Here is a 14,410-nt window from a genome sequence, read left to right as displayed (position 1 = left end):
AGCAGTGGTAATGCCTGGAGTTTACCCAGAAAATTAGATTCTTTCAAGGTTCGCTGTGTTAATCTGCCATAGGCCAGGAAACTATTGAGATACCAGCTTATTTGGATGTTTTGGGAATCCTCTCTTTAATTAAGATTTTGATTTTAGGTTTCTAGGGACATATTTTGCTAATCGGTAGTGGCACCTGATGATCTGATTTTTTTTTTTTTTTTTTTTTTTTTTTTTGTATTACTATTTTTAAGAATGTGGCTTCCTGGGCCTTACCCCAAGAGTCTCAGGGAATGGGAGTCTGGGATTCTACATGTTTTTAAAAGTCCCCTGGTAGTTTTGTTAATCAACTCAATTTGTGAATGACTAACTGAAAGAATCATTTTTCAATATTATATTTGATGAGGATCTTTGGCTTATATTCCAGCAATCTCCTGTTTATGTGTTATACACAAAACCCCAAATAGGGAAGAATTGGTATATAAAATCCTCCCTGGCTTTCCTTCTTGACTTCTCTTTCTACCACTTTCTTCAGATTTTTCTGAGGTGTGGGGAGTCCATAGTCAGAAGTTGTCTGGACTCACCTCTAGGTCATGATTGGGTATACAGAAATTCTTTTTTTTTTTTTTTTTTTTTTTTTCAACGTTTATTTATTTTTGGGACAGAGAGAGACAGAGCATGAACGGGGGAGGGGCAGAGAGAGAGGGAAAACACAGAATCGGAAACAGGCTCCAGGCTCTGAGCCATCAGCCCAGAGCCTGACGCGGGGCTCGAACTCACGGACCGCGAGATCGTGACCTGGCTGAAGTCGGACGCTTAACCGACTGCGCCACCCAGGCGCCCCTGGGTATACAGAAATTCTTATTGCCGCCATTAGTTATTTCAAAAAGAGTCCAATCTAGGAAAATACAAAAACATTTAAAAGTGGATACAGAATACAGGTTCTTTAACAAAGGTATAGCTCTATGAAATCTTAACTAGCCTTTTGCTTATAGGGCATACAGTCCTCATTCCTTTTTCTTGTATTAAATCTGAAAGCTGAGATTCTAGAGAAATGCTAGTTAAGTTACTTACTCAGCTGCCATGAGTCAGATTTAGGTTTGGCATCATTGCCAGTTCTCTTCTCTTAATTCCTGCTTCTCATTCATACCCAAGGATACCCTTTGTACACAGGCTTTGATGTGATCTCTAACTACCTTACTTGGGTCCTGCCAGTCCTGCCCATGGATTTATCTTCTAGAATGAAGGTACTGCTTTCCTATGTGGACCTTAAACATTCTTCACTTCTCCACTGTCTAGCAGCCACCTTACACTTTCTCCTGAAGGCTTCTGGCTTTGGAATCTTAGAAATCTTACATTTACTCTGACTTGCTTTTCAACTCCTAAAATACATTGGCTCCATCCTTTGCTAAAGGTACTCAGTTTCTACACATACTGTTAACATCTGGCTTAAGACACTTACGTTAAGACATCTTGTGCCCATCATAGAAGATGTCACCTTTCCCAGAAGCTTGTCTGCATCAGATCAGCTCCTTACTAAGAGCTAGAAAATGATTCCTGATTTCTTTATTTTTTTCTTTATATTTTGTATTGCTTATTGAGTTCCTATTTTATGTCTGAGGGTCCCCTCCAAGTTGTCACTTTTTTTTGCTAAACAGTCATGACCAAAACTTTCTGAATGGCCCACGTCTCTTTGATGAATCAAGTGCTTCCAGAGGGTTAACATTTAGAATCCTATCACTGTAGTTTTACAGCATCTGGACAACATTATGATCCAAGTTATAAATAGCACTCAACTTTCAATAGGTAGAGAAAAAGGCTCTTTGCTTGTACATAAATTTTAAAATCACAACTCTAGAACTCTTTGACCTGTATAACACATTAATCTGGCCAGCTTTATAAAACATGTCTTTTTCCCACCCCTTAAAATCACATTTGTTTATTCAGAGCATATGTGTGTTTACTGAAAGCCTGTTTTTCACCACAAAGCATTTTAGTATGGCTTTAAATATGTGCATATAATTTCTGTTTATGAATTGAAAAGAAAACAGAGAATGTTTCTCAGAACTTGCAGTGATAAAAACGAATACTTGGGATGGCTAGGCCTATGAATTTTAGCTATTTATAGAATTTGAGGAGTATTTTTTTTCTTCCAGAGGCTAGGATTTTATCCTTTTAATAATATTTATTGTCAGGGCACCTAGGTGGCTCAGTCGATTAAGCGTCCAGCTTCGGCTCAGGTCATGATTTCATGGTTCATGAGTTCGAGCCCTCCATCGGGCTCTGTGCTAACAGCTCAGAGCCTGGATCCTACTTCAGATTCTGTGTCTCCCTCTGTTTCTGTCCCTCCCCTGCTTGCACTGTGACTCTCAAAAATAAACATCTAAAAAAAAAGTTATAATAATATTTATTGTTTTATTACAAAAGTATGTATTTATTAAAGAAAATTTGGAAAAACTAGAGAAAACAAGTTTTTAATTTTTTTTTATGTTTTTATTTTATTTTTGGGAGAGAGAAGGAGAGAGAGCATGAGCAAGGGAGGGGCAGAGAGAGAGGAAGACACAGAATCTGAAGCAGGCTCCAGCCTCTGAGCTGTCAGCACTGAGCCCAACACAGGGCTTGAACCCACGAACCGTGAGATCATGACCTGAGCCAAAGTCGGATGCTTAACCGACTGAGTCACCCAGGCGCCCCGAGAAAACAAGTTTTTAAATTATCCATAGTCCTACACACTAAAAAAACCTCAGCTGATATTTTGATGTATAATTTCCCCATCTTTTCTTTGTCTGTGTATAAGCTTAAAATGTCTACAAAATTCAAATCTTTACGTTACCTCTGACCTGGTTAACTGTTTTTTTTTTCTTTTTTTTTTTGAGCATCTGGATGATTTTTTTTTTAAGTGTTTATTCACCTTTGAGAGAGAGCATGGGCAGGAGCTCATGACCTGAGCCAAAGTCAGACACTTAACCAACTGAGCCACCCAGGTGCCCCTGCATGATTTTTTTTAAGCTTACTTATTTATTCTGAGAGAGTGAGAGAGTGGGAGAGGGACAGAGAGAGAAAGAAGGAGAGAGGGAATCCCAAGCAGGCTTCTTGCTGTCAGTGTAGAGTCCAGCATGGGGCTTGATCTCAAGAACTGTGAGATCATGACCTGAGCTGAAATCGAGAGTCAGACACTTAACTGACAGAGCCACCACCCAAGTGCCCTTGAGATTTTTATTTTTAAATAATCTCTACACTGAACAAGGGGCTCAAACTCAAAACCCTAAGATTAAGAGTTGCATGCTTTACCAACTGAGCAAGCCAGGTGCCTCCTAAGACATTATTTTTGAATTATTTTTTATTTTTTAAGTAGGCTTCATGCTGTGCGTGGAACCCAACGTGGGGTTGGAGCCCAACGTGGAGTTTGAACCCACAACCCTGAGATCAAGACCTGAGCTGAGATCAAGATTCGGATGCTTTAACTAAACTACCCAGATGCCCCAAGACATTATTTCTTTTAGAACAATTTTAGGTTCAGGGCAAAATTAAGAGGATGGTATAGAGATTTCCTGTATGCCTTCTGTTCCCACCCATGCATAGTCTCTACTGTTATCCACATTCCCCATCATTGTGGTACATTTCTTAAAATTGATGAACCTACATTGACAGGTCATAATCACCCAAGATCCATAGTTTACCTTAGAGTTCACTCTTAAGTTGTACATTTTGTGGGTTTGGATTGATGTATAATATGTACCCATCACTCCAGTATCATATAGAGTATTTTCACTGTTGTAAAAGTTCTCTGTGCTCTGCCTGTTCAGCCCTCCCGCCCCCAGCCTCTGCCTTTTTTTTTTTTTTTTTTTTTTTTTGGTTAAACTACAAAAATAACTTCTTTCTTTTAAACTTTTGTAAAGGAGCTTTATCTGAAATTAATGGAAAACAATCTTCTTTTGGTTTATTCAAATTGTAATTTAACCTATTTCAGGCCACTTAATTACTAAATTCTTATTGATTATTATAATCACATTATTTATTAATTTCCTACAGATTATCCTTCAAATGTTTGCTAGAGAGTCTGGCCTGTCATTATATATCCTAACCACATACCCATAATGCAGGTGTTTATTCACTAACCCAGATGTAAAATGGTATATATTCAGAGATCTTATTAGTCAAGTGATGATGGAGTAAAGTTTTACAAAATATGTGCAGTCTTCTAGTTCATTTTATGTTTATTTTTTTTAATGTTTATTTTTGAAAGAGCCTGAAAGTGCAAGCAGGGAAGGGACAGAAAGAAAGGGTGACAGGATCAGAAGTGGGCTCTGTACTGACAGCAGAGAGCCCAGTTAGGGGCTCGAACTCACAAACTATGAGATCATGACCTGAGCAGGTTGGATGTGTAACCAGAGGAACCACCCAGGTGCCCCTGTTTCTTCTTATAGTTACAGAAGCAAAGACTAGTTCATTTTAGTTCTTTGGTGTATATTTATTTATTTATTTATTTTTAAGTAGCTCCGCATCTAATGCGGGGTTTGAACTCATGACCCTGAGATCAAGAGTCACATTTTCTACCAACTGAGTCAGCCAGGTGCCCCAAATTGTTGGGATATAGAAATAAGAAGACTGAATTAGACCTCACACCATCTGCTTTATTTGTACCAATTTAAATACTTTTAGTGTAGGAGATGGTTTTATGGATCATTTAAGTTTTGTACTATATTAAAATTGAGCCCAATCTAGCTAAGTATCTGGAATAATGTTTAGGCTGCTTTCTAAGGTGGTTCTCATCGATATTTGCATTGTATTCTGTGTAATATTTTAATCCTGGTAGGGAACTTAGAAATCTTTCAATCCATCTCTGCCTTTTTCTTAGTTAAGACATTGAGACTCAGATTGTTTAAATGATTTATGTACCATTACCTTCCTTTGTGGAATATGAATGAAATTTTTTCCAGCTTTACATGGAGTTCTTTTGAAATGACCTAGACTAGTGGTTTTCAAGTTTTCTTGAACTTATTTTTCCTTCCAAAAAGAAATCTTACCTTGAGCTCTTTATAGCCCATTTCTAAAGCCCTGTGCAGGGCTTGAAGTAATTTCTAGAAACTTAGGGCCTGAAAACAATTCATTTAAGTACTTATTTCATGAGATTGTTGTTTCACAAACTGGTTTGTCAGGCAATCCAGAAAAATGGTGACAAAACATTTTATAGAAATAAGTATACTTTGTATTTGTACATCCCTGCTAAACAGTTTGAAGCCCCTGGTAGTTATTTTACATATATTTATTTGAGTTATTTGTAATCTGTGAATCGGCTTTGAGATACTGAAAATATTCCAGACATGCATAGCAGGAATTATCAATAAGACCTTGACTCTTAGAACTTGATATGGTCTTCTGCTTAGAAGTCAAAGAAATTGATACAGATATATATTGGCTAGCTCATATGCTATGATTTAAAAAAAAATTTTTTTTTAATGTTTATTTATTTTTGAGAGACAGAGTGTGAGCAGGGGAGGGCCAGAGAGAAGTGGGAGAGACACAGAATGTGAAGCAGCCTCCAGGCTCTGAGCTGTCAGCACAGACCCTGACGCTCATGAACCGTGAGATCATGACCTGAGCCGAAGTTGTACGCTCAACCAACTGAGCCCCCAGGCGCCCCACTCATATGCTATGATTGATTGAATTTTAGAAAGGAGCCTTGAACGAGTGTTTACGCCATGAGTCTGACTTGATTTTCTTTCGTTTGATAGGAAAAAGCTCCTCTATTTCTGAAGAGAAAGGTGAATCTGATGATGATAAACCAAGGAAAGGAGAAAGACGATCATCCAGGGTCAGACAGGTAATTCAAATACCTCTTAAAACATCTATCACTTCTTCGGGTATTGTTTTGGCTATCTTCTCCTTCTCTTCCTCAGACTTTTTCAGAGTTGGTGTCTCTTTGGATTTCTGTAGTTATCTTCTTTCTCGTCTCTATCTATCTTTTTTTTTTTTTTTTTTTGCTTTGGTTTTTTTAATTTAAAAAAAAATTTTTTTTAACATTTATTTATTTTTGAGACAGAGAGAGACAGAGCATGAACAGGGGAGGGTCAGAGAGAGAGGGAGACACAGAATCCGAAACAGGCTCCAGGCTCTGAGCGGTCAGCACAGAGCCTGATGCGGGGCTTGAACTCACGGACCGCGAGATCATGACCTGAGCTGAAGTCGGACGCTTAACCAACTGAGCCACCCTGGTTTTTTTAATTTAGATCTGCTCTGGTGTTCAGATTTCTAAGCAAATCTGCATAGAAGCAAATATATAAAATTAAGCAAATATATAAAAATTAAAATTTAATTGTGAAAATTAACAGGCTGGTCTGTATTTCTAAAATACATTATTAGAAAAGATACAGTTATTTAATTAAAACTTTAAAGCCAGGGGCACCTGGCTGTCTTCAGTCGGTAGAGTATAGGACTCTTGATCTCGGGGTTGTGAGTTCAAGCCCCATGTTGGGTGTAGCGATTACTTAAAATCTTTAAAACAAACAAAAAAATTTTAAAGCCATATGATACAGTATTAAGTGAGCAAAATACAAAAGGATATTTGTGGTATAATTATGAGTATGGAAAAGAAATAGTGGGGAAAAAATTAAATATACCAAAACGATAAGAATAATTACATTAAGTGATGTTACGTCAGTTCCCCCACCTGCCCTGCTACTTTCTAGATGTTCAGTTTATTTTTATTTATTTATTTTTAATGTTTGTTTATTTTTGAGAGAGAGACAGTGCGAGCAGGGGAGGGGCAGAGAGAGAGGGAATCACAGAATCTGAAGCAGGCTCCAGGCTCTGAGCTGTCAACACATCCGGACGCGGGGCTCAAACTCACAGACCGTGAGATCATGACCTAAGCTGAAGTCCAACACTTAACCAGCTGAGCCACCCAAGCGTCCAAAGACGTTCAGTTTATTTTTAAAGCTTGAAACTAAAAACTAGTAGCAGTTTCATTATTGTATTCCTTTTGGTCACTATTTTGATTCCTGTAAGAGCTCGATAAGTCATGCTTGTTTACTGAGACACTTGTTTATGTTGCTGAAAACACGTGTCTTTGAGTTTCTCCTTCCTATGTATATCTTGTGAGATACTTTTTCTCCTCTGTTGATAGGGAGCAAATATACTTGGAACTATTGTATATCTTTCCTTTCCGGGACACCTGGTTTGCTTAGTGGGTAGAGCATGTGACTCTTAATCTCAGGGTTGTGAGTTTGAGCCCCACATTAGCCATGGAGCCTACTTTAAATAAATAAACAAATAACTATCTTTTTTTTTTTTTTTTTTTTTCAGGCAAGAGCAGCTAAACTCTCTGAGTGCAGCCAGGCTGCTGAGGAGGAAGAGGACCAAGAGGCACCTTCCAGAAATCTGCGGGTCAGAGCAGATCGAAATTTGAAAACAGAGGAGGAAGAAGAAGAGGAGGAGGAAGAGGAGGAAGATGAGGAAGAGGAAGAAGATGATGAGGGACAAAAATCTAGGGATGTACCAGTCCTGAAACAGTTTGAGGAAACAGAAGAGAGGGAAGAGATACCCAGAGCAAAACCAGAGGAGGTGATAGATGAGAGATCCCAAACCATAAGATCCCAGGAACAGGAGGGGTTAGAGAGAGGAGGGAGAGTTACAAGGTCCCAGGAGGAGGCCAGAAGAAGTCATATGGCCAGACATCAGCAGGAGAAAGAGATGAAAACAGTTTCTTCTCTTGAGGAGGAAGAAAAGGAAGTAAAAATTTTAAAAGGCTTTGAGGAAAAATCGAAATCCCCTTCCCCTCCTCGACTGACTGAAGATCTGGAGAAGGCCCCTCTTGTGCTACAACCAGAGCAAAATGCCAGTGAGGAGGAAACTCCCCCACCTTTACTTACCAAGGAAGCATCTTCTCCACCATCTAATACACAACTCCAGAGTGAAGAAGAAATAGAGCCCATGGAAGGCCCAGCTCCCCCTGTCCTCATTCAGCTGTCTCCTCATAATACAGATGCTGAGGCCAGGGAGCTATTAATATCTCAGCATACTGTCCAGTTGGTGGGAGGCCTGTCTCCTTTGTCCAGTCTTGCAGACACCAAAGCAGAATCTCTAGCAGAGAAAGTGCCAGAGGAGAGTGTCCTGCCTCTAGTTCAGAAAAATACACTAGCTGAATGCTCAACCCAGAAGGGTCTTGAAACTGAGTCAGAAAAATCTGCTCAACCACTCCCTCTAAAAATTGAGGAATTAGCACCGGCCAAAGGGATCACTGAGGAATCTCTGAAACAGCTGTCTTTGGAACAGAAGGAAGGCAGAAGGGCTTCTCATACTCTTCTCCCAAGCCACAGATTGAAACAGTCAGCTGACTCATCCTCAAGCCGGTCCTCCTCTTCATCCTCCAGTTCTAGATCAAGATCCCGCTCTCCTGACAGCTCAGGCTCTCAATCTCCCTCATCTCCAAGATCCAAGCAGAGAGATGGATCTCAGGCACGTACTCACACCAACCCTCGTGGTAGATCTGAGATGGACTCCAGATCAACGTCAGAGTCCAGGTCACGTTCCCGTTCCCGTTCAGCGTCAAGCAACAGCAGAAAAGTAAGTGTGGGAGAATCTTGGGTGCATTGATGTTTTTTTATCTTGTACTCCAGTGTTTTTCAACCCCAGGAGAACCTTTTATAATTCCTGGCAGGAATGGGAAAAACTACTTTTACTCCCCAGGTCACTTTCCTATCATCTCTGAGTCTGATTTTCAACCCATTGATCCCTAGAGTTCTTTTTCATTTTTTGAGTCCCTTTGATTCTGAAGTTGAATCATTTACCCATCTCCTTCACTAGACTGTAAACTTGAGGACATGGACATGCCTTTTTACGTGTGTATTCTAGTATCCCAGCATCTCAGCACCTTAGTTGGGACTTAATAAATAATTTGGCAAATACTCTAGGGAGTCCAAGAGATTACTAACTCAAACAGGAATAAACATAAGAGACAGAAGGGTCTAAAGTATTAAACTGAGTCAGCAGAAATTGGAAAACTCAGTGATGTACTAAATACATAACCATATAAAATAATTTGCTTTATGTGCTTCATTTCTTTAGTCTCTGAGCCCTGGAGTCTCCAGAGACAGCAGCACCAGCTACACTGAAACCAAAGATCCCTCTTCTGGTCAGGAGGTTGCAACTCCACCAGTGCCACAACTGCAGGTCCTTGAGCCAAAGGAGAGGACTTCCACCTCATCCTCTATTCGAATGAGGCGTTTAAGCCAACCTGAGCCAGCCGAAAAGCATGTGACCCAGAGGTTACAACCTGAGCGGGTAGGCTGTTATGCCCCCTCCCTAGTGGGAGATGGAGGATTAGGCATGATTTTCCCTTTTGTGTTAGCTGTAAAACTGAAAGGTTGGTCTGGATAAGGTTCAATAGAAACGTTGACATTTGGGGATACATGGAAGATTCCACTGAACTCCGTTCTGGCTCCCTGGTTCATGAAAGCTCTATGTGAGGCTAAGCAGCAAGGTTCTCATCTCTAGGGCTCCCAGAGTCACTTCTGTAGAATGTCTCCTTTTTTTCTGCCCCAAAGGAAGCCTTTTCTCAGTTCTCTCAAAAAATTCTAATAAAATGATTGCTGGCATAGAAATTCTTGAAGTGGCATTCCATTCCACTTTCTAAACTAAAATAATGAAGATATATAGGGCTAAGTGTGGAGCTGCTACTGTGTAAGTCCTGCTCTGCCTTTTACCAGCTCCAGGTTAAAGAAAAGGAACCAAGCAGATTTAAGTACGTTGCTATGTTGTTTTGCTATGTTTGTCCTGACAGGGGAGCCCAAAGAAGTGTGAAGCTGAAGAGGCAGAGCCACCAGCTGCCACACAGCCCCAAACCTCAGAGACCCAGACTTCTCACCTACCAGAATCAGAAAGGATTCATCACACTGTGTAAGTAATCGATCTTGTCTGGGGTATAATAAGGAACTGGGAGTGAGGGGTAGTTCTTCACTCCCTGGGGTTCTTCGACTACGCAGTCCTAGTTTCCTTTTAAAACAGAAGGCAGAGCTTTATCTGGACAAAGTCTAGGTTTCAGTTGTTACATTAAGAGCTGCCACCAGAATTCTTAAGGTACTCTGAAAAGTGGTGGTTAGAGCATAAGGAAACCCATTTCTGGGATCCTCTGACCAAAATAGTCAGGTCCTTTAAGGAACAGGCGGTAGGGACTTTGGTTTCCAAACTCAAGACAGTGAGGGAGTTGACTCAGGTCAGCTTAACTCAATCTTTAATTCACGTTTACCAGCTACATCTGAGCCTGGGAACACAGTTTAATAAAGGATATCAAAAGTCTACTGAGAAAGGCACAGGGGGGTTGCTTTTGAGTTTTCGCTGTTTTCCCTGGTTGTTAGCTGTCTTTTTATTAAGCATAATCCATCATAGTTTTTTACTGGATACGATACAGCAAAATATGAAGTGTACATGAAGGAAGTCAGAAGTTTATTTGGGGGCCCCATAAGACCCTTGGATTGATTTTTACCATTTATGTAATTTGAACTTTTTATTCCTTGTATTTATTTTAGAAAAATACAGATAAGAACAGGTATATCATTCAGTATTCCGAGCTAGGTACTATAAATTAAGAAGTATTTGAACCCAAATTCCTGGCTTCAGAGTCCCATGGGAAATGAAAAGCAAAGCATTGTGGAAATAAGATTGCATAGCTTTTGGACATCAAGAATCCTGTACTGCTTTAGTGAACATCCTGTGTAGACAGTTGACCTAAAGTTGTTCCATGTTGGTTTTATGTCGTTTTAACACTAATACTATCAGTATGATTTTCCCTTTTATGTAAAAGTCTAATAATTTACTCTCTTATGAGAGTTTCGGACTGACTATCTTGCCTCAGATTTTGGAGGGTGGTGGGCAGGCGATTGATTACCTCATTTCCTTATGACTTTAATACTAGTCTCGTACTCTTTATCTGTATAGTTTTTGCCTTGGGATATACCCTTGCTGTTCAGTCTAATGGTCTTGCCTCTGCTGCCATCTTGTGGCCATTTTTTGGTTTGAATGTCAAAAGTTCACTCGACTTTGAAAAGTTTTTGTTTTTCCCTTTGGGGATGGGTACATTATCCTTTGGAGAGGGGTTTTTCTTCTAGGACCATAAAGTGAAAACCCAGCGGATTCTGGAAGGTGTACAGGATTCCCCAGCTACACCATCGATGAGGAAATGGGGTGACAGCTTCCCTTCCATATCCATCAAGCAGAGATAATACCTGCCCTCCTCTACCCCATCCCATGGGGGGGGTACAGCATGTCCTTTGTGTAATGGCAGTTTCAAAGTAGGTGTTGACAACTTGCTACTAATTGGGCCTGAGGAACTGCCTCCTATGCACCTTGAGAGGCAAGTAATTTTCTGAAAAGGTTTTGTTTGCCCTAATATTCAGTTGGTCTGTGAGATCCTGGCTACAAAACGGCACTTGATGCCATTTTGAAACATCTTTATTTCCGTACTTTTGCATGTAAGCCTGGGACAAGTGAAGCTTGGAGTCATATAGAGTTTTTCTCCCCACATAAAGGTGGCTTTGATCTTTCATTTTACAACTGAGGCAAGCAATCTAGTTACATTGATTCCAACAAGGTGATAGGCAAGTGGCACCTTGGGCAAACACTGAGATTGTCCATTGTTGCCTAGGCAAGCTTCAGTGGAGCAGCCTATAGATTAGAAATGCAATCTGGCCTCAGGAGTAACTCACACACATGCCCTTTACTTACTTTCCCTCTGCCCGTCTTCCAGATGGTCTGTTCAGCAGCCTAATAAAAAGACATGCCCAACGGCCAAAACCTGTAGGCTATTCTGGCATTGGATTTGATAAATGAATCTTTGAGAAAAGTTTGCCTACGTTTCTGGAGGCTCAACCGAATCACAACACTCCTCCTAGTCCTTCACCCCTCTAGAGTCCTAGTGTTCAGCCTGGTGACCACTGGGGCCCCTGGCCAATTTTAAAAGTGGGATCAGCAGTGCTAAATGGAAAAGACTATTTGTGGCTTAACCTTGGTTTTCCAGTGTGTCTCAACAAGAGAGCTAGGGCCTGTTGATTCAGTAAAGTGTTAAAAAAAAAAAAAAAAAAGACTTCATGGACCTCTCAGCACCTGGAAGAAATTGCCTAACTTTTTCCGTGCTTTGTTAAATCCATTCTGATTGTGTCCTGAGGAATTCTAAATTTATGAGGTAAGGTATCTTGTCATTGCTTGGAATAGTAATTTGTGAGCCCTCAGTCCTATTTCGGTTGGGCTATGTTCCAAAATCCAATCTTTGCCTGCTATGGATATAACAAAAATGTCCTCAGACAGCAGAAAATAATGCTACTCTCTTTTACATTAAAAAAACAGAGGGGAGATAAGAACTTTCGTGTGGGCAGCTGTATCATCCAGCAGTAGTTAATTCAAACTTGAATTTTTCTGAATACAACCTTCCTGAGGACACAACCCTTGCAGGCAATAGCAGTTTTGGACTTTTGGCTTGCGTGAGTATGAAGGAAGGAAATGGTCCTTTAAGCCAGTATGACAGCGTAATGGTTACTCTCCAGGGGACCTACAGTGCCAGTATGCAAATGGTGCATAATTTTAAAAAGTAAAATGTATTATTCTCAATAGCGTTTGCTCACTGAGAAATGAGGATCTAAAGACATACTCCCCAAATCATTCTGTTCTTGGTTATCTTGGAACTAGTATGCTCCTACAGGATTATGTTTTTAAGTCTCACTGCCTGGGAGTAGTCACATCCTGTTATTTCTTAGTAAGTTTCATATCAGGTCTTCAGCTCATGAATGTTCTACAGTAACTAAAATTGAGACATGTATGCCTGTAGAAATTTCCTTTCCCATCAGTTTCTCTGAATCTTGATATGAACCATATAATATGTTACTAGTCTCCAAGTAGTTCGGTTCTTTTCTTCTGGCCTACAAATGCTTTGTGTGCTCTTTAATTATAGATAGATATCTCCGACCCCCAGCCCCCATGCAATTTCACAGATTTTTCAAAGATCTCAGAAATAATTTGTGCAAGAACTTGATGTGGGAAGGGAGATGCCTGGATGCTTTTTGTCTAAAAGGGGCTACAAAGAAAAGCTGCATGGGGCTCTGACAAGTAGCTAACAAGGTTTTGGGACTGGGCCTGCAAGTAGATTGAGCCCCTTTGGGGGGCAATTCGAAGGATTCATCTTTTTCTTATGAAAATAAAGTCTTGGGAATCTTGGATCCCACAGAATTTTTTGTGGGGAAATAGATGGCACAAACTCACTGTGTCTTAAGAAAGCCAAGGATAACATGGTAAAATTCTTATTCTTGAAAAAACGAGATAGAATTTCCAAGAAAGAAATATTCTTCCTCCAAGGAAGCCACTTCTGGAGAGGCATATTGGCAGCCCACACTATTTTAGGACATTTGATGGACAGGGAACATTTATCTGAAGATGTTGGAAGCTAACATTCTTCGTGAGGTAACGTTTTCTGTAGGAATTCCATCTACAATAATTTTTAAGAAAACTTAGGGGTGCTTGTCTGGCTCAGTCAGTAGAGGGTGTGACTCTTGATCTGGAGTCAAGAATTTGAGCCCCACATTGGGCATAGAGCTTTAAAAAAAAGAGGAAGAGGGGCGCCTGGGTGGCGCAGTCGGTTAAGCGTCCGACTTCAGCCAGGTCACGATCTCGCGGTCCGTGAGTTCGAGCCCCGCGTCGGGCTCTGGGCTGATGGCTCAGAGCCTGGAGCCTGTTTCCGATTCTGTGTCTCCCTCTCTCTCTGCCCCTCCCCCGTTCATGCTCTGTCTCTCTCTGTCCCAAAAATAAATAAATGTTGAAAAAAAAAAAATTTTTTTTTAAATTAAAAAAATAAATAAATAAAAAAAAGAGGAAGAAAACTTTTAGTTCAGCAAGCAATGATTTTTTTTTTTTAATGTTTATATACTTATTTGGGGGGTGGGGAGGGGCAGAGAGAGAATCCCAAGCAGTTGTCCTTGCTGCTAGCGCAGAGCCCAACATGGGGCTCGAACTCTGAACCGTGATATCATGACCTGAGCCGAAATCAGGAGTTAGATGCTTAACTGACTGAGCCACCCAGGTGCCACTCAGCAAGCAATTATTAAAATGTCCTCCTGGTACCCCCAGTGACAGTCTTAAATATTTATGGAGCATTTCTTTGTGTTAGGCCCTGGGCTAGGGATGTAGCCCCTGACCTTGAGGAACCCTGCAAGGTGGAGGTGAGGGGCAAGTCAACCAGCGGTTATTATACAGAGTGATGAGGTCTTTGCTGAAAACCTGTCAGACCAACTACTGAATACCTTCACGTCAGAGAAAAAGCAGTCTACTCTTTGAGAAAACTCAGAAAAATTTCCATAGGTGGCATCAAATGAGATAATGACCTATTAAATGTACATGTGTTTATGTATATCTTTACCTTGACTTGGAGTCAAAAGTCATC

The 14,410-nt window shown here is 40.5% G+C and overlaps 1 protein-coding gene across 16 annotated transcripts in view; it reads left to right on the top strand.

Annotated features, from left to right (window-relative positions):
* Window positions 1-14,410, top strand: part of ACIN1 (apoptotic chromatin condensation inducer 1) — a 34,577-nt gene that overhangs the window by 7,113 nt on the left and 13,054 nt on the right. For 9 of the 16 annotated variants that reach the window (XM_045450387.1, XM_045450386.1, XM_045450383.1 and 6 more), the window contains 4 exons: window positions 5,724-5,812; window positions 7,294-8,553; window positions 9,055-9,270; window positions 9,770-9,885. In XM_045450387.1, the coding sequence (XP_045306343.1) occupies window positions 5,724-5,812; window positions 7,294-8,553; window positions 9,055-9,270; window positions 9,770-9,885 (1,681 nt within the window). The remainder of the gene's footprint in view (window positions 1-5,723; window positions 5,813-7,293; window positions 8,554-9,054; window positions 9,271-9,769; window positions 9,886-14,410) is intronic. The other 7 variants (XM_045450398.1, XM_045450395.1, XM_045450397.1 and 4 more) reach the window with 1 other exon arrangement.

The sequence above is a fragment of the Leopardus geoffroyi genome, chromosome B3, assembly GCF_018350155.1.
Source record: "Leopardus geoffroyi isolate Oge1 chromosome B3, O.geoffroyi_Oge1_pat1.0, whole genome shotgun sequence".
Classification (NCBI taxonomy): Eukaryota; Metazoa; Chordata; class Mammalia; order Carnivora; family Felidae; genus Leopardus; species Leopardus geoffroyi.
This window is presented reverse-complemented; position numbering and strand designations above follow the sequence as displayed.